This window comes from Equus caballus, chromosome 5 (genome assembly GCF_041296265.1).
Source record: "Equus caballus isolate H_3958 breed thoroughbred chromosome 5, TB-T2T, whole genome shotgun sequence".
In the NCBI taxonomy this organism is placed as follows: domain Eukaryota; kingdom Metazoa; phylum Chordata; class Mammalia; order Perissodactyla; family Equidae; genus Equus; species Equus caballus.
In genome coordinates this window covers 64,134,391-64,152,509 of record NC_091688.1, presented here as the reverse complement: position 1 = coordinate 64,152,509, position 18,119 = coordinate 64,134,391, and the positions used below count along the sequence as shown (strand labels likewise).

At 49.5% G+C, this 18,119-nt stretch overlaps 1 protein-coding gene and 1 long non-coding RNA gene across 5 annotated transcripts; one reads left to right on the top strand and one right to left on the bottom strand.

Annotated features, from left to right (window-relative positions):
- The first annotated feature begins 85 nt into the window (after nucleotides 1-85).
- Nucleotides 86-9,475, top strand: LOC138924324 (uncharacterized). The gene is made up of 2 exons (XR_011439317.1): nucleotides 86-225; nucleotides 5,067-9,475. It is a non-coding gene; the product is annotated as an uncharacterized lncRNA (long non-coding RNA).
- On the bottom strand, nucleotides 3,145-16,941 carry MYBPHL (myosin binding protein H like). 4 transcript variants are annotated; one of them, XM_070268579.1, is made up of 10 exons: nucleotides 16,814-16,941; nucleotides 16,274-16,459; nucleotides 8,132-8,220; nucleotides 7,376-7,571; nucleotides 7,005-7,144; nucleotides 6,698-6,893; nucleotides 6,461-6,597; nucleotides 5,262-5,448; nucleotides 4,384-4,428; nucleotides 3,145-3,235 (listed from the first exon to the last, which is right to left on the bottom strand). In XM_070268579.1, the coding sequence occupies exons 2-9, from the start codon at nucleotides 16,416-16,418 to the stop codon at nucleotides 4,418-4,420; spliced, it is 1,101 nt and encodes a 366-aa protein (XP_070124680.1). In that variant the 5' UTR covers nucleotides 16,419-16,459; nucleotides 16,814-16,941; the 3' UTR covers nucleotides 3,145-3,235; nucleotides 4,384-4,417. The 4 variants fall into 4 exon arrangements, with proteins under 4 accessions (XP_070124680.1, XP_070124679.1, XP_014595604.2 ...); XM_070268578.1 differs by having other exon boundaries at nucleotides 16,756-16,889; XM_014740118.3 differs by having other exon boundaries at nucleotides 6,698-6,857; nucleotides 16,756-16,889.
- Nucleotides 16,942-18,119: the final 1,178 nt, after the last annotated feature.

Here is an 18,119-nt window from a genome sequence, read left to right as displayed (position 1 = left end):
AAGTACGTCTTCCGTCAGCTCTTTAAGGAAGAACATTCGGAACGTGAGGCACCAAGGTGTAAAGAAAACAACGGACTCTTCACACAGGGAGATCTGGGTTCAAATTCAAACCGCGACTCCTCCGTTTGCAGGCTAGGCGGACTGGAGGATCGTTGACCTCTCGGCGCCTGTAGTTGACCCCTCGCTCATCTATGAAGCGAGGATCGTGCCCGGCACAGTTACAAGGTTAGGAGGCTACGTATGAACAAGAAGTTTTGTACCATGTGTGTTAGGGGCTTTTCAGGGGGTGTTTGTAACTTGCTACCTCTAAACCAAAAGCTATGTTTGTAAAACGCGTAAGCCTACTTATTAGGGATTTCTCTCTTTGTTGTTTCCAAGTGTTGCCTGTGAATAGGCTGGGCCATCAGTTAACAGAAATGTTCTAAAAATTTTAAAAGGCCCTAAAAGAATGGCGGAAGAGCTTCTTGTAAACAAAGAGCCTGAGCTTTAGTCTCTAGAGTTTATGACCATTATTTTGGCCTCTTAGAGGCTTTTTCATTTACTTCCCAGTGTTTTGCTGTGAAGTGGAGGTGGTGAGGTTTGCAGGAGTGAGATGTTATTGTAATGCCACAGGAAGCAAAGGAGTCTTGGAATTTGGTGGGTGATAGGGAAAGGTTGGGAGACCCAGAACTTGTGAGTTTATGTGAGGAAGAGCAGAGAGAAGAGAATTTCCTCTTTTTCCGTGGGCTTGCTGGTTAAAGTGGAATTTTAGTTACTTATAGGATTCAGGTTCCATGGAGCGGGGAAACCACCCTGGCAGCTTCCCTGTCTCCAGGCAGCTAGCGGGCAAAGGGAGATCAGAGGGAAAGAAGCTGCTCATTAACTGCATTCCTTCTTCCCCTAGGAGCAGCAGGAGGAGGGAAACTCTGTATTTACTTCTTCACCCTCCTTCAAGGGAGTAGGGGAGGCAGTTTTAGCAAATTGAAAGCTAGTTTCCCCTAAGGAAACTCATCTCCAGTTTTCCAATACCAAATTATGATTTTGAAAGCTGTTGCAGTAGCAGAAAAAAGGCAATGAAACTGCTTTCTCCTCCATCAAAATGACAACAAGGCCAGAAAATGTAGACTTCAGGCATAAGAATTCTTCACTCAGCATAAAGCCACGAATTGGGGAAATATTTTTCCCCCTCAGCTCAACCCCAAAATGGTACATGTGAACAGGTGGTTAAGATTTTGGATAAATAATGACTAAGTGAATTAATGAAGAAATTACTCCCCCTCCCAGGCACATGGTAGGCCTTAGTTCAGAAGGTACTCCATAGTGATGAATGCATAAATGAAAAAATTAAGGATTCCAGTGCACTTCTCCTTGAATGCAGAAAGATTAACTGTGACTTGAGGTCTTGTTCAGTCTGAAGATGATTGTACTCCTTCACCATGAAGGTTGAGAATATATGAACTTTAAGGGATGGCCCTTGAATACTTCAATAAACAGCAGAGGCATGGAGCTGCGGGCTGAGGCCCGAGGTCTAACTGATCCTTAGGGCATCATAGTCCTAAGGGAGTATTTCATTCCTTCCTGACCTAGGTCCTGCTTCAGCTGGAGGGAGGCCTCCTGGCCAGTGTGTACATGACCAGCTGGCTCTGGACTCTGCCCACCTCCAACATTCTCATCAGGCGTTCCACAAGCGCGTTAGACCCTACAAGTGATTTGTGTGACTATTTTCTCAGTTTTCCCCAGGATGGTACATAACTAGTAACATTCTAGATGCATGGGAAGAAGTGCATTTATGACGTACAATGGATGCCTTGGGACACTGGGGTTTAATTCCCTTAGAACACCAGTTGAGAAAGGCTGGAATAGATGCTTTGCCTCAACTGAAAATAGACCTTTGGTCTGAACACTCTTCTCAGCCAAAACACATCCCCTTCCTCCTCCAAACCTTGCCTAATACTTACTGACTCCTACAAATCTTTTCTTTCTGAGACTCCTGATTCCAGCTCAGACCCACTGCAGTGAGGGTCACTGGGTAAAAGAGATGAGAGGAAATAGAGGAGGCTTGAAGTCAAACAGACTAGTTCAAATCCTAGCTCTGCTACTTACCAGCTGCATTACCTGGAGCAATTTATAAGCTTCAACTTCCTCATTTGTAAAATGAAGATTGAAAGAGATAAAGTCTGAGGGTCTGTGCCTGATGCATAGAAGGCTGTTTCAGACATCTATTACAGTGTAACAAACCACCCCAATATTTAGTGGCTTGAAACAGCAGCAACCACTCATGTGCTCATGCAGGGCTATGCAAGGACAACCTGTCTCCACTTTACAAGGAGTAGATTGGGTTTGACTAGGGCTGGAGGGTCCAAGATGGCCACACACATCTAGGGTCATGGTGCTGGCTGTCAGCTGGGATGCTTGGTTGTGCTCCATGTGGCCTCTCATAATTCTACTGAATTCTTTACATGGGAGCTGACTTCCAAAAGCAAAAGTAGAAACTACTAGACCTCTTAAAGTCTAGGCCCAGAACTGGCACAGCATCACCTCCACTACATTCTTTTGGTTAAAGCAGGTCCCATGGTCAGCCCAGATTCAAGGAGAGGAGATACAGAGTCTCAATCTTGATGGGAAGAACACCATGCCCATACTAGGATGGGAGGAATTGTTTCTATCTTGTGCAGATTCCATTACAGAATATCTCCAATATCGTATTTGTTATAAGAATGAAAACATATAAGCAAGGGCACCTCACCTTTGTTGTGTCCCCAGGGCTTAATGAGACTCTGCTCCAATTTCTTCAGTATCTCCCAGCCCTCAAGTCTTAGTACTCTGTCTTTAATTAGCTATGTTCATATTTATGTGTCCTGCTGTCTGCATCTCTATGATAGATGTGCATCCTGTTTTCCAGCTTATACTGGAAAGAGCACAGAGGAAGAGAGCAAGTGATCTTCAACATCTTTTAGCACCTAGTCCTGTACAGAGTTGAAGTCGGCTCTGTCGGAGACTGTCTAGAGAAAAGGACAGTGTTAGAAACCTCTGTGGAAGAGAATGTGGATACGGGAAGAGAAAGAGGAGTCTGAGGGTCCACAGACTTCATACAGTCTGGCTAAAGGTTCCAACTTTCTAAATGGTTTTCCCTTGTAGAAGGGCTCAAACAGATGGACACTTATGCACTGAGGATGCACACATTTATTTAGATTAGTCCAAACCAGGCACTGGACTGGAGCTCCTCAAGAACACAATCTCAGCACAATCAGGCTTCCTGGAAGCACAGAAAAGAGAAGGTCTGCTGTGGCCATAACAGCAAACAGCCAGAGCACATCCAGGATGCTGAGGCAATCCCTCTTTATGGTCCCTGGATCCTGTGCTATGAATTCTCTACTTACTCTGCTTCATTGCTGGGCACTGGCTGGGAGAGAGGTAGGAGGGCAGCTAACACTAACAAGGCCAACACCAACACAACACGACGTTAACATTAACACAGAGGGAACGGAAGGATGGCGAGAGAGCTGGCTTTGAGGGCCAGCTGGCAGACAGAGCTCTCCTGAGAAGTCTATGCTTTTAATGCATCCCGTAGGGTTTTCATTTGCTGTATATCAATGATAGGCTTAAATAATGGCTTCTGGAATGGAATTCATTCTCAATTTTCATCAGCTGGGAGCTCCAGGGCAGAGGAGACATTGGGAACCAGTTCTCCTTAATTCTCTCCTGAGCTTCTTTTTCACCTCACTCACCAGTTTGTACACAACATTTCTGCTGTGAATGATTTAGAATATGAAGGAACTGTCAAATTCTAAATGATGAACTGAGTTGCCCTTTGCCAATGATGTGCTGCTTGGGACCACATACCCACATGTTCAATTATTATTGACATGCAATGATGATGGTGGTTTTCTTCTCTTGGAAGGGAAAGAATCCATAAACTTCAAAGTAAAAAACAAGCAAACTAATTTGTTTCTCACCATGCTTATGATGCTGAGGTAGAAACACTTAATTGACAGGAGCAGCTTCCTCTCTCCTCTTCCTTGCTGCCGCCATGAGGTAAAGGTAACCTCATCCATCCTCCACTCCTGATTGTTCCCTTGACACCTTTTCTTCTAGCACCTGCCCACCTCCCTCCCACAGAATCCCCTTGCAATTAGCTAGATGCTGTCACTCTTCTTCAGAGGACCATTAGGTTTAATTCCTATCATCAGCTTGAGGAGTACAGATAGATAGAAGATGCGACAAAAGTAGACATCATCTGTGGTAAATTCCCTCCACAGGGAAGGTTGTACTAGCTTACTAAGAAAAGTGGTCACCAGCGAGTGCATGGTTGAAAGACTCAGGGATGCATAGCTATCTCAGACTCAACAACACTAGCCACAAACATGAAATATCTCACTCAGACCCCTGTCCCTCTCTCCTTACCTTCCTCAGAGTTGCCATGTCCTCTTAGGGAGCTTCAATGAGGAGCTGCAAGAATTCAGACATTTCTCAATGTTAACATCTCGGAAATCTCTGGGAAACCTTCTTTCGGAGCATTGGGAAGGGATATACTCCTCAGGTTTTTCGAGAGTCCATGGTGCTAATTAGGAGTCCATGCACAGGGAAGAGCAGCACATGGAAAGGCCCATTCACTCCTGATTCATGCTACACGCACTTAGACAGTGCCCACTGTGTGTCAGAAATGGGGCTCAACCCTGGGGAGACAAAGGCGAATGAGACTGTCCCTGCCCTCACAGTGCCCATAATCTAATGAGGAAACAGATCAGGAAATAGACAATTATAAAACAATATGCTAAATGCAACGATGGAGCTCTGAACAAGGTGACCGGAATGGATAAATGAATGAGTACTTTATAAGAGATAGAGAGGAGGTACAATATTCCCTTTTAACAAACCAGAGGGGAAAGTCCCCCAGAGGGAATCGATTCAGAAGATTGCATATTTTAAAGAAAAACAATCTGGGTGAGGCCCAGGAGACATGGGCTCTTTCCACCATAATGCCAGCTCCTCAACCAACACTGGAAATGTTGGGTAAACCAGTCACCTCCCTGTGCCTCAGGTTTCTCCTTTGCAAAATGGAAATAGCGATTCTTCCCGTGTTACAGAATTGATGGAGAGAAATGAAATAGTGGACCATCAGAGCAGCTCCTCAAGTACATCCCGATGATGCCAGTGATGAGGGGACCTGAAGGAGGAAGCAAACCAGGCCCTTCCCCGTGGAGGCTGGGTCTCTGCCAACGACTTTTCCAGCTGGGGAGAGAGGAGATGCTTGCACCCTAAGGCACGAGCGCTGCCCTTACCTTTCACGTCCACCCGACAGTCCACAGACGCCTCCCCCAGGGGGTTAACCGCCTTGCAGGTGTAGATGCCCCTGTCAAAGGGACCAGGCTTGCGAATTTCTAGGGAGCAGATTCCCAGGTGAGTGAGGGCTCTGTACTTGGGGTTGCCCTGGATGTCAATCTTGTTCTTCAGCCAGATGATCTTTGGCTGGAAGATAAAGATGAGGGGGCAGCAGGAGTTGTAAGAGCAGTTGTTCTTTTGGGGCTCCGTCTCTGGGACTCTTTGCCTACAAGGCTGAGGGACACACCATCCGGAAGAGCGGGGGAATAGGGTGCTTAATGAACGGGTGGTACAGGGATGTAGCAAAGATAACAGCCTTCTGGATAGCTCCTCATCCCTTACATTTGGGAAGACATTCCCCTTCCAGGACCCTCAACAGCCTCCCACCCTCCTTCTTTTGGTTGGAAAGCACCTGAAACCTCGCCTTGTTCATCAAGAGTTCCTGACGAGAAGAAAGGTGATGACTTCTGTTCTGTGCTGCTCCCTCCGTGGATCATAAGCACCTAGTGTCAGGATCTCCTCTTTTTTGTATATACACTGTTGAATCATTTATGTTCTATTCCCGCTGTTGCCTTAGGAGTCGCTCCTGTCCCCTCTGGTTAGAAAGTAGTTTCTAGAGTGGGCTTATTGTTATTTTCTTTCTGAGATGTTATCCCCGGATGGTCTGGCCCAGGGCTGATACACAGAAGGCACTTGGTAAAGGTTGTTGGTGGTATTTTATGCCATGTGTGGCGTACAGTGACTAGACTGTGAATAGACAGAAATCCTTGCTCAGGTTTGTGGCCAAAAGCTCAACTCTAGGCAGCTCACGTGTGCATGGCCCCGATCAGAGGAGGCGTGAGGGTGAATCAGGAGAATCCAACAGGACTCTACCACCCCTGCCAGAGAGACAACTTTGAAGCTCATCCCCAGTTGCCAGCAGGTCAGAAAGTGACATCTTCAGATGAACAAACACTAAAAGGAAAGCTGGGAACATTATCCACATCAGCCTGTCTTGGACTCCAAGTGCCCTGACGGCTCCTTCATAACCTACTGTGGAGGAGGCAGATGACGGTGACGTGAACAAATGTTTTGGTTAGAATGCTCTTCAGTGTAGCTAAGGTTGGCGTGGGAGCAGGAAGCAGCACAGCACAGCCACCCCATAGAACTCCCCACTCACCTTGGGAGAGGCGCGGACGCAGCAGAAGAGCTGGGTGTCATAGCCAGTGACTGTAGTGCAGTCTGCCAGAGGCTGGCTGAACTTTGGGGCTTCAGAGAAATCTCGCTGGGCAAACCCCTCTGTCTTGTAAACAGTAGCTGAGGGGACCAAGAAGGGCAATGCTGTAGAGCCTGGGACCCCCATCCCTCTGCAACCTTTATCCTTAACTCTTCCCAGCTCAGGGTCTCCGTACCTTACCTGCTTTCTGGATGTGGGCAAGGTCGGCAGTGATGGGGGCTGTCTCACTGAGTCCACACTGGTTCTCAGCAAAGACTCGAAATGCATAGGAGTTGCCGACAATGAGCTTGGAGACAGTGCAGCTGGTGCGATGATAACGTTCCAGTACTGTGAACCATAGCTTCCGGGTCCCAAGAAGATGCCATGAAAGAGACACCTGTTTTGTGAACTCACTCCCCCTCAGTCCACCACATGGAGCTACCAGAGCCCTATTCCAGAATGTGCTATTCCTCCCTCCCTCCCTCCCTCCCTCCCAGCCAGGCCTCACCCCAGATTTTGTGTCAGCCTTCTGCACCGTGTATCCCAGGAGTGCCACATTGCCTGTGTCTTGGGGAGGTGTCCACTCCAGGATAGCGTTGGAGCCCCAAACATCCACCAACTTGATACTCTGAGGAGGGCCTGGCCTCTCTGAAAGGGCCAAGCATGGCAGTGGGCATGTACAACTCACATGCATGGAAATCACTTCAGAAGTGCCCCTTCCCCTGCTCTGCTTAGTTACCCCTGCCTTCACCCCAGACTGTGTCCCACACTCAGTGTGAAGGAGTCACCTCAGCTTCCCCAGCTCTCTGCGATGGCTCCTCTTCAGCCTGGAGAGGGAGACTCTGAGGACCACCCCATCTCCCACTCCCCTCACCATACCAATCACCAGGATGTCAATGGTGGCGGTGGCCTCCAGCTCGCCCAGCTGCACACTGAGCTGGTAGCGACCGGAGTCTGCACGTTGGGCTTCTCGGATGAAGAGGATGGAGTCCCGCTCCCCATTCCGCACACTCACACGACTGGCGTCCAAGGCACAGCCATCACATGTCCACGTGGCTCGAGGTTTGGGTTTGCCCTGAGAAATGGGGATAAGGCTGTGAGTATCCTCAAGAGGCCTCTTAACCCTCCCTACTGCGGTAGAGGTCAGATCCACCACAGGTCCACATGGTGACTTGACTCGCAGCTGCAAATTCCTTGAGTTAGAGGTTGGTGAACTCTCCCAGGGGACTTCCGTCTTTCAGCAACAGCCTTAGGATCATGGGAAAGGGGGATGGCTTTAAGTCTCTTGCCCTCTGAAAGTCTAGGTCATGGACACCCAGGGCAGCTGGGACTAATAATAGCTGCCCAAACTCCCAAGGGCCCTCCAAAGTGAGAGCTCACAGATCTCTGCTGACTGAAGGGCGTGGCTTAGCCTCACCGCATCACATGGGGCATGCCTGACCCGAGCAGACCCAAACCCACCCTCAGGAGTGCAGATGGAAGGGTCATTTGGCCCCAGACTCCTAGTGACACAGCCCCCTCCATTCAAGGCCAGGACGACTGCCCCACTGCTACCAGGACTCTTGGTATCTGTTTCCAAATCAAAACCCTGGCCTGGTCGCAGTAGTGGACCCAGCGTGGGGCTGGCATGATCACCTGAAACGGGATTAGTAGGTTCACGGTGTCTCCAACCTTGCGGATGTAGGTCTGCCTCAGGGCCCGAGGTAGCCAGATCTTGGGGTGCTCTGAGTGATGGAGGGAGAGAACAGGGAGTGGTGAGTCTCCTGTGGTAGGAAGAGTAGAGCTCAGGGGAGTCCTGCGTCCAGCTGTGCTCCGTGGGCAGGTGATCCAGGCATCTCTCAGTAAATCAAGTCCTCTCCTAGGGAATGGGAAGATTGCCCGCATCATCTTGCTGGGACTTAGGGATGAGCAATTGGCTGAAGGATGCTCTAGGGCGTGTTAAACTCTTGGCAGAAAGAGCCCTGGAGTGCGAGCCTCATGCTTACTTCTTTTAATTTATACCTCAACTACTGACTTTCATCATTGAGGTTTCTTTTTTTCTGTTGGTACACAGACCAGTCCAATCTGTGTGATTTGTCTTTCCATCCCTTTTCTATATTTGTCCTTAACAACACTCCTTTTATCAAGGCCACTTTCAATGCTAGTCCTGACCTCCAAGTGTCAGCCCTGCTCTCCAGTTTGGTGCCAGGCTCGAGGAGAAAGCTTTCCATTCTGCAGGCAGAGTCAACAGCCTGGACCCATTAGGCCAGCACTGACGTCATTGCAGAGGGAGCTGGCCTCTGGGTTCCTTCCTCCGCATGGCAGCCCTGCTTGGGCGCCTGCATAGCGTTCTTCCAGCTTGCGGAGGATCACTTTGTACAAACAGAATGTGGGAAAGATTAGGTCCACTGCTCACTTCCCCTTGATCTCCCGGGCTTGTTCCAGTGAGAAGAGTGATTAGATTATGTTTATTGGGTTCCAGGATGAAGACAGGGATGCGCAGGAAAGTGCTGAGTTAAGGTTTGGAGAATGACCATGTGTAATTCTCTCCTCTCTGGGATGCCTCTGGCTGCCTTGGCTGAGAAAGTGCAAACATTCCACCTGGGTTCTCTTGGGGCCTGGCTGAGACCAACACAGTTTTCTGGCCTTCTTGGGGCTCCTGTCTCCTCCTTTCTCAGACAGAGACAGTCCCCTGCTGCTGTTGTCTTAAGTGGAATGTGACAGCACCTCAGTTCCCACCAGCTGCCTGGTCTCCCCACTACAATTCATTCCTAGCAGTTGGAAAAACTCCACCCCAGTACACAACTGAGCAAACAGCACAACTGCTTGATAGTGGATTCCAAACATTTTGATAACATACATTTCCCCGTAAATACATTCCTGAGCCTTCACCCCAACATATGTATGTTACTTATAAATTGAACTGTTTAAACGTGTACATTACACAATGCGAAATTTTGAATGGTGAAATTTAAAATAAAATAAATGGAGGTTCTACTATGTTCTGCCTACACCTGAATCTGTAGACCGCTGTTTAGAGACCAGGAACTTCGCTCTCATAGTCGGCCCCCACTACGATCTTGAGGTCACTTGGCCTTTGTAAATGATTATACCACAAGTATGCAACGTGCGCTATCCACTTGATCTGGTTTCCTTTTCTGCTGTGTGGCTTATGTTGTCACCTGGGTTGTGCTGTCTTAGACCACACCTTGCCCCTGACAAAGCAGGAACTGAGTGATCTGAGGCCTCGGGTGCTCTGAGCGCCCATCCTGCTCAGGGCCAGTCCACCTCAGCAAGAACATGGCAGCGACAGGCCCCAGGCAGCTAAATGACCCTGCTCCAGTTGCCCTCTGTTCGACTTTGGCAGTTTGGGAGGGGGCGGGGCGTGAAGAACAGAAGAAGTGTTTGTGTGATGTGTTCCTCTCCTGTGGCCATCTTGGCAAGCGACCAAGGAGTTGAGAACAGGCAGATATGACTTAAGGGTTTTCTGAGAAAAAAGGCTGTGATTGAAAAGGAGGGTTAAAACCTCATCTTGTTGGGCTTGGTTCCCCACTGTTGGGTGGGGAAATAACCCTTCACACTTGCTGGGGAGAGGGCTGGAGAGAAGCCGACTCTGCTCTTCCTTGCTCTGCCTATAGAATGTATGACTTACGAAGGACCTTGATGAGCACCCAGAACAGGGAGAAGACGAGAAGGAAAGGGCTCAGACAGAGAAAACAGGTTTGCCGAAGATTCAGGGCTGGTTGTGAAGTTGTGCTGGCGCCAGGACTCCGGCCTCCCTGTCCAGGAACATATGTCTGAAGGACCATTCTCTGAGTGTGGCGTATCGGTCCACTTACCTGGGACTGGGCACCATAGTCGGGGCTCTGACAGCGATCTCCCCACTGGAGGGAGGAGGCAAAGAAGGGGAGGCAGAAGGACACATTCAAGGGTTGAAAAGGTTGAAGTGAGCAAAGGAGCCCAGGCCGTCATACCTGGAAGCTGTGCCAAGTGAGCCCTGCTCTGCTTAGACCTCAGGTAGGAAATGGGCTTCTGTAGATAGGTGCCTGTGATGCTTATATTTGTTCCCACTTAGTGTTTCTTTTGTTTCTCAGAGAAACACCTTGGAAAACTGTTAGCATGGTTTCACCTGAACTGAAGATAAAAATTAAAGAAATAGGTTTATGTGGAACATAAGCTAAGATGGGTGAATTAGAAGGAGAATGGGATCCAGCCGGGACCCCAGTGTGGGCAGAGAGACAGAGAAGAAAGGCCAAAGCTAGGATGGTGGTCTCTCCCTCCCTGGAGGGCTTCTGTGCCCGTTCTTCACTTATAAGTGAGATTCCCTGACAAGACAATGAATCGATAGGGGACAGACTTAAGTTACTAGAATGTTCTGACTCTGAGGGTTAGTAGGCGAGGATTCTGCTCTCAGCAGGCTCTGAGGCCCCAGAGGGAGGGCAGAGGATGGGTCTGAGGCTAAAGCAGCTGACAGTGTGGGAGGTGACAGAAGATGACAGAAGAGTGTTTGACAGCTCCAGGTGTCTGGGCAGCAGCAAGCTCTTTCCCAGCTCAACCCAGGCCTCCTTTTCAGACCCGGCAAATAAGAGCAATCTGACCCTTTGGGAAGAATGTTAATAGGTGGGCTCATTTGGGGCATCTCTTTTCACACTTCCACAGTCAAGTAAGGTGTTAACTGTACTGACCTTGGGGAAACATGGCTTTCCCTGATGCCCAAGGTCGTTCTCCTCCTCAGGAGGGTTGTGAACCAAAGACTGGAGCCCTGAAGCAGAGCCCAGAGTTTCTAAGCCCAGGTTGGCGACAGCCACAGTTCGGTTTCCTCCCTTTGTAGAGTCTTGGGGAAAAGGCATTTTGAAAAGTCCTTTGAGAGCCGTTGGCTTCTGAGCTGCGTTGCTCTCAGCCCTGTATTTCTCTCAGACAGAATGCTGTCAAATTCTTTCTAAAAATTAGTAGAGAGGGAGATTACTTAAAGTCCAAAGATCTCGACTCCTCTTGATTAAAAAATGCCTTCTAATTCTACCTTAATTTTCTTCTGCTGAAGCTCATGGCCATTTTCTTATTCTGTGCTCGCAGGAAGTAACTGTTCATATCCTCTCCTTGTTTCCTTTCAGGCGGTTAAAGACTCTCCTCCAGTAACTCCCTGAGGGCTGTGTAGTGTGGAGTGAGGTTATTAATTATGGCTCGGAGAGTGAAGGAACAAGACAGATGCATTGAAGAGTGGAGGGGGGGTGCGTGTGTATGAGTGTATGTGTGAGTGTGTAAATGTATGTGTGTGTGAGAATATGTGTGCATGTATGTGAGGGGGTGTGTGTGTATGCACATGCCTGCATGAGTGAATGGTTACCAAAAGAGGGCGAATGCACAAGGCCAGCTATGGCTTTGAGACACAACCAGAGATTTCCAGGGATCCAAAAAGTACCAGCATTTCTTAGAGAAACATTAGCAGATGCCTAGGATGTGGTCTTGGCCTTACCAGAAATCTGTCTGGAGGAGTGTGGTGGGAAAGGAGTGTGGTAACTGCAGAAGCACTTTGTGAAGGAAAAGAGTGTCACCTCCCTAAAGACCATGAAACTGAGGTCAGAAAAAATAAAAGGACATGGAAATAGGCCACGCTTCTCTGAGGAGATTGTCACAACCCCTGCCCCGACCCGTGATAGTCTTCCCCTCGTGCTGCTGGCTTTAGCCCCGAGCTCACTGTCGCTCTCTCAACACTGCTCCATGCACGATTCCTGCTGATTTCAACACCTCTCCTTCTGACTCCTGTGTGCCCACCCCTCCTCTGGTGGCTCTGTCCTCCCGGCAGCCCCTGGTGCCTTTGGTCATTCTGTAGGCCGATAACTACAAATCCTCTATAATCTGAATTTCTATCATCCCACTCTCTCATCACCGCATGTATGACAGAGATGGCTAATAGCCCACCGAAACTGACATGATCGCTTCCATAGTGTAGTTCCCTCTGAGAAGGGGCTCACCGCCTTGCTGTGTGGCTATGAGACCAGTTCTTGCCAGTGAAATGTGAGTGGACACAATGAGAATCACTTCTGAGCCAAGGTTTTTAACAAGCGAGTTCTTGATTTCCCCTTCTGCTAGCCAAATGCAGATGATCACGGGGCCCTAAGGCATGGCAGAGCCACAAGATGGAAGAGGCCTGGGTCCCTGCACCATTGCTTGGAGAACTATCTGCCGAGGAGGAACACTTATTTTTCGTTGTTTCGCTAGTAGGAAATAAACATCTATTGTTTTTGAGGCTTAAATTCTGAGGCCTATTTGTCTCATCAACTAGCATACCATAATGAATAGTCTCTACCCCTCAGCTCACTCCCTCTAATGCTCCAATACCAGCAATCCTTCAGCACCTCTGAGACCTCTGCTCCATTGTCCTACCACCTTTCACTCTCCATCACCCTCTCATGTTATCACTTCATCGTTATACTCACGCCCTTGCATACCCACTCAAATCCCTTAATCCGCTTTCACTTCATGACATCCTTCTAGCAATACCCAACCCCAGTTAAATACTTTCCATCCACTCAGTGTCTGCATCTGCACAGCCAAACATGACTGGGGCAAAATAGAAAACTATGCTGACTTTAAGTCAATGGCCACTATCAGTGACCACTAACTCCAAAGGGACCCTGGCAATTCCACCAGACTTCCCTAGTTCACTCAATCTCCTGTTCTCCTGGGTGACTATTGCACCCCTTCCTCCTCTCAAACTTCCATATCTTCTCCCTCGTCCTCATTCTCAGCTGATGATCTTGCTAGTGTCTAAGGCCTGCCTAGAGCCTGTTCTTAACTCAGCAGCCAGAAAAAACCCTTAAAACCTACACCTGATCATGTCAGTTCTCACTCACAACCCTGCACTGGCTGCCCATCTGTTTGAGTTGAACCGGTCTTCACAATGCTCCTGCTACTGCTCTGACCGCAAGCCTACCATTCTCTCCCTCACTCTGCTACGGCTACAGCGGCCTCAGTTCATAAGGCACACTCCTGCCTCAGAGCCTTTGCACCTACTGTTCTCTCTGCGTGAAAAACATTCCCCCCAAATATCTGCATGCATTGTTCTCTCATCTCCTTTAAGTTGCTGCTCAAATATCACCTTATTAATGAGACCTTCACTGAATAGTCTTTTTAAAACAGCAAGCACGCTTCCCACCTCCAGCACTTTCTATCTTCCTCCACTTTTTTTTGGCATAGCATTATCACCAACTGATATATTATCTATTTTATCTGTATATTTATTTACTGTCTCTCCTTATACTAGAGAGCAATCTCCACGAGGGAAATTATTTTTGCCTATTTTGTTCATTTCTGTAACAGTGCCTGGCACATAATAGGCACAAAATAAACATTTATAGAAGGAAGAGAGAAGAGAGGAAGGGAGGAAGGGATGAAAGGAGAGAAGAAGAGTGGGAGGAAGGAAGAAAGGTCACTTCCAGGCATGGAATTCAACTTCGCGAGCCTGGAAGACACGGAACAGTTTGGATTGAAAGAGGATGCACAGGAAGTTGGAGTTATTATGCTGGAATCAGCAGACGGGCCCTCCCTCTGGGTCTCAGGGTCATTCCAGGTCAGCGATGCAGCCTGTCCCCCAGCCCCTCGCCGCTGTGGAAGCTCTCCTCCCACCCCTGCCCAGTGTGGCCTCCAGGACACAGTGCCTCCATGTAGTGCTGAGGGAGACAGAGAATTGTTTCCCAGTGGCGGCCACCTCCTTCTGCTCATTTAGCCCAGTAGCTGGCTTTTTTGACTAAAAGCTCAATGTTGACCTGTTTCAGTTTATTTCGATGTCACCAATTAATTCTGCTTCTGAGGCCTGCTCTATTTCGCACGTTCTCGCATGCTTGCCACAGGGCCCCTTGCTCCACATAAGAAAGAGGAGGAGTTAAGAGGAAGAAGAAGTCCTTGGAGCTCACAGGGAATGTAGGGGCCGTCTAGTCCAGGTCCATGCCACTCTGACGGACTCTGGATGGACTTCAGGGGTTCTGGGAACTCCCCGAACTTTTTTGAGAAATTTGCTGGGGCAAGAGTCCACAGCTTTCGTCAGATTTTCCTAGGGGTCCATATTCATCAAAAGATTAAGAATCTTGATTTAGTTCAACCTCTCAGTTTACAGATGAGAAAACGGAAGCCCAGAGAGGTGGATTGACTTGCCCAGGGTCACGGGACAGAGCTAGGATTTGAATTAATGTCTTCTTTTTCCAAGCAGATAACAGACGCAAACACACTTTGCAAAGTGTCACAAGGAATCCTTACTGCCAGTGATCTCTGGGATGCCACTGGATTGAGCCACTGGGTGCTGGTGGCCCTGAGGTCCAGAGCTGCTGCACACGAGGACAGGGCTCTTCAGGCTGCACCTGTGGGACCTGGCTACCCACAGCATCCCCTCTGCAGCCAGGGGGCAGAGTGTGGGTGAGATGAGCACCCAACCCAGCGTTTTATGGAGACCAGGAGAGTCGGGGGGTCAGCTCTCCTTCTCCCTCTGCCTGTGACTTGCTCCCTGGGCCTTTTCGGGGAGAAGCTGGCCCAACTTAATATGTTCACAACTTCTGCTCCCCTTACCTCTTTTTCAATGGGACGAACTCCCCCGGTTCTCTGCCTTTGACATTCAAACAGCTTCTGAAAACCCAGCGTCTCCCTCAGGATGGTAAGAGGCAGGGAACTTGCCCTGCACGGCCCTATCTGCAGGCAGAACACTTAGTCTTCACCCAGGACCTGCAAACATTTGATTATCTGTTCACATCTTGGTTGGGCCTCTTCCAAGGCACTTTGGATTATCTCAACAATCCTTTCAACTACCCTGCTAGGTAGATACTATTAATCACCATTTTACAGAGAGAACATTGGAACTGAGCAGTTGACTGGCTTGTCCGAGGTCACAGAGCTGCTGGAGGCAGTACTGGGAACCGAATCTAGGTGGTGTCTTCTCCTTCTCCCTCTCCCCGCCCTGTGATTCCATGGGTTTCCCATTTGTGGTCTTCGCGCCCTCTGCTCTTCAGACTTCAAGGGGCTGAAAGCGGAGACTTTGTGCAGTAACTGTCTTAAACAGTTAATGCAGCCCCCGTGGTTGCTTCTGCCGTGACCACGTAGGAGCAGGGAACGCCGCTCCTGCCTTCCTCCTCTGGTCGGTCGAGCTGGCCGCAGCGGGAGACCCCCCAGAGCTGTGAGTGCAGAGGCCTCAGCCAGGGTCAGCTGGGGGTGGGCAGCAGCGCTGCTGGCCAGGAAACCTGGGCCTGGAAGGGGCACCCAGCACCTCCTGGCTCAAAAATGCCTCTTTCCCGAGAGGCTCACAGAGGAGAAGCCAAATGCTTCTCCCAGAGGGCTCTGCTTCTGTGGGTGCCCTGGGGGTGTTGGGGTAGGTCCTGGTCCCGTGGCACTGCCGCCAGAGAGGCAGTGTCATGGGCTGTTCACCCCTTAGCCTCCCAGTTGCTATAAGCTTTTCGTTTCCCTCTTCTACCCAGACGGCCACCATCTCACCCCTCATTCCCTTCCTGACTGGCATTAATATAGCAAGTCTTCCTAGTCCCTGTCACAATATTTTTTAAAGGTAAAGTGCCACAAACACCACTCACTGGAAAGTGCCACAAAAACCCAGCAGAGACACTTGAGCAGCAGGTAAGAATCCATCAAGGAAGGAGGTGGGGGCTCCAGTGAATGCTTCTCTGTCCTAAGTACCAGTCCCTAAGTACCATGAGGCCGTTTAGCTCTGCAAAAACCTAGGGAGGTGGTCAGGGTGGTAGGAACATCCTCCCCAACTCCCGCCACCCGGCCTCTCCACCCTCCCCAACCCCCTGGAGTCACCTTCTATAGTGGACGGGAGCTGGGGAACGGGGCTGCCGGCCCCCTGTTGAGGTGAAGCCTGGGGTCGTTCAGCATCAGCTGGCCTGGCTTCTTTCACCTTCAGTGAGGATCCCGAGGCCACCTCCGGAGATGTGGCTGTCTCCATGCTGGGCCACCCTGAGGCTGGGCTCCAGCGGAAGATTTCCACTGTTGGTGGTGAGGGAGGTGCTGAGCACCTGCTCTCTGGCCTGGCTTCCCAGGGTCCCAGCCACAGGGTTATGTAACTGGGCTGGCCTTTCTCCACCCAGCTACTCCCAGCAGAAGGGTGAAGCAGGGGCTAGGGGAAGAGAGAGGGATCAGACAGCAGCCCAGAATAACCCCAGGAGGAAGGCAGAGGTGGCCTTGTTATCTTGGGAGAGAGAGATGACACCCCTCACACAGCACTAGGGAGGGAGGGGAGAGCTGAAGCCTCAAACAGCAGGCCCCCACCCCCATGCACAGACCATCCAAACGGGACTTCTGGCTTCTATCGGAGGATTGGGTGACATCTTGGCTTCTGACCTCCAGCTCATCCAACAGGGGGTTCAGGTTCAAAGAAAGGGGCCCCAGGATTAGCTGATTCACAGGCACCCCTTTAACTGCCCTTTCTCTTTCTGCTCCGACATTCAGTGCGTTGTAAAGTCTTGTCCACTGGACCTTTATAGGGTCTGTCCCCACCCCCTCCGCCTCCCCACTAGTTGCCGTGGAAGGTGGAGTCTGTACGCTGGAGCCAGCTAGCCGGGCTCACCTTTCATCACCGACTAGCTGTGTGACTTGCCACACATCACAATCGCTCTTAGGTCTGTTTCCTCATCTGTAAAATGGAGATGATAATAACCAGAGGGTTGTTGTGGGGCTTAAAAGAGGTAATCTGTGTAAAGTGCTTAGCAGAGTGTAGCTGACTAAGTGCTTGATAAACGGAAGCTATTTTTAGGTCAGGCCAGCATTTGCCCCTTTGAAAGCTCCCTTGCCTCTGAGATAAAGGACAAATAAAGTGAGAGGAGCAGTGGTGGAGGAAGGAGAGCCAGGGGCATACCGTCACGGGACTTGAGTGTGCCTTTTGGCTATACTACTAACTTATTAGCTAGGTGACCCTGGGCAGACCACCTACTCTGAACCTCAGGCCCCTGGTCTAGGAAACAAGGGATGATAACGCCATGATTGTGCTGAGGATAAAATGATACACACACAGGAAAGTGGCCAGCCCATTGCAGGTGCTAGTTACCTACTAAAGCTCCTATATGATTTCCGGGCCATTCTACATGTGCTGCACACTCCATCCAAATGATCTGGTTTCCTACCACACTCCCACTTTCTTATCTCCAGAAGCCAGCATTCTTTCTGCATATATTTTTATATAGACTTTATTTTTCAGAGCAGTTTTATGTTCACAGCAAACCTGAGTGGAAAGCACAGAATTCCCATATGTCCTCCTCCCCCAAACCTTTATTTTTTTACTAAAAAAAAAAATGAATGTGATTGAATGAACAGGTTCTTCACTCATGTTTCCCCTTTAGCCCTCAATTTGGGAGCAGAGTCAAAAAGATCCTGAGAGCCCATGTTAGGATCTCAGGGTGTGGGACAGAAGTCTGGAACTCCTCTTTGTAACTTGTATAGGGGCTGAGGGCCAGGAAAACCTGTAGACACACTTCAGGCCCAGGAACTTGTTTATCAGGAACTGGGACGACTGAAGAGGGTGAGCGTGGAGCTTGACCTCTGGGGCTGGTTGGTAAAAGGCTGCACTTGGCCACATAGGACTAGGGCGAAGGCCTTTCTGACCTATTTCTCTTGCCTGACCCAGTCAAGGCCCTTGTTAAGTATGGACAGT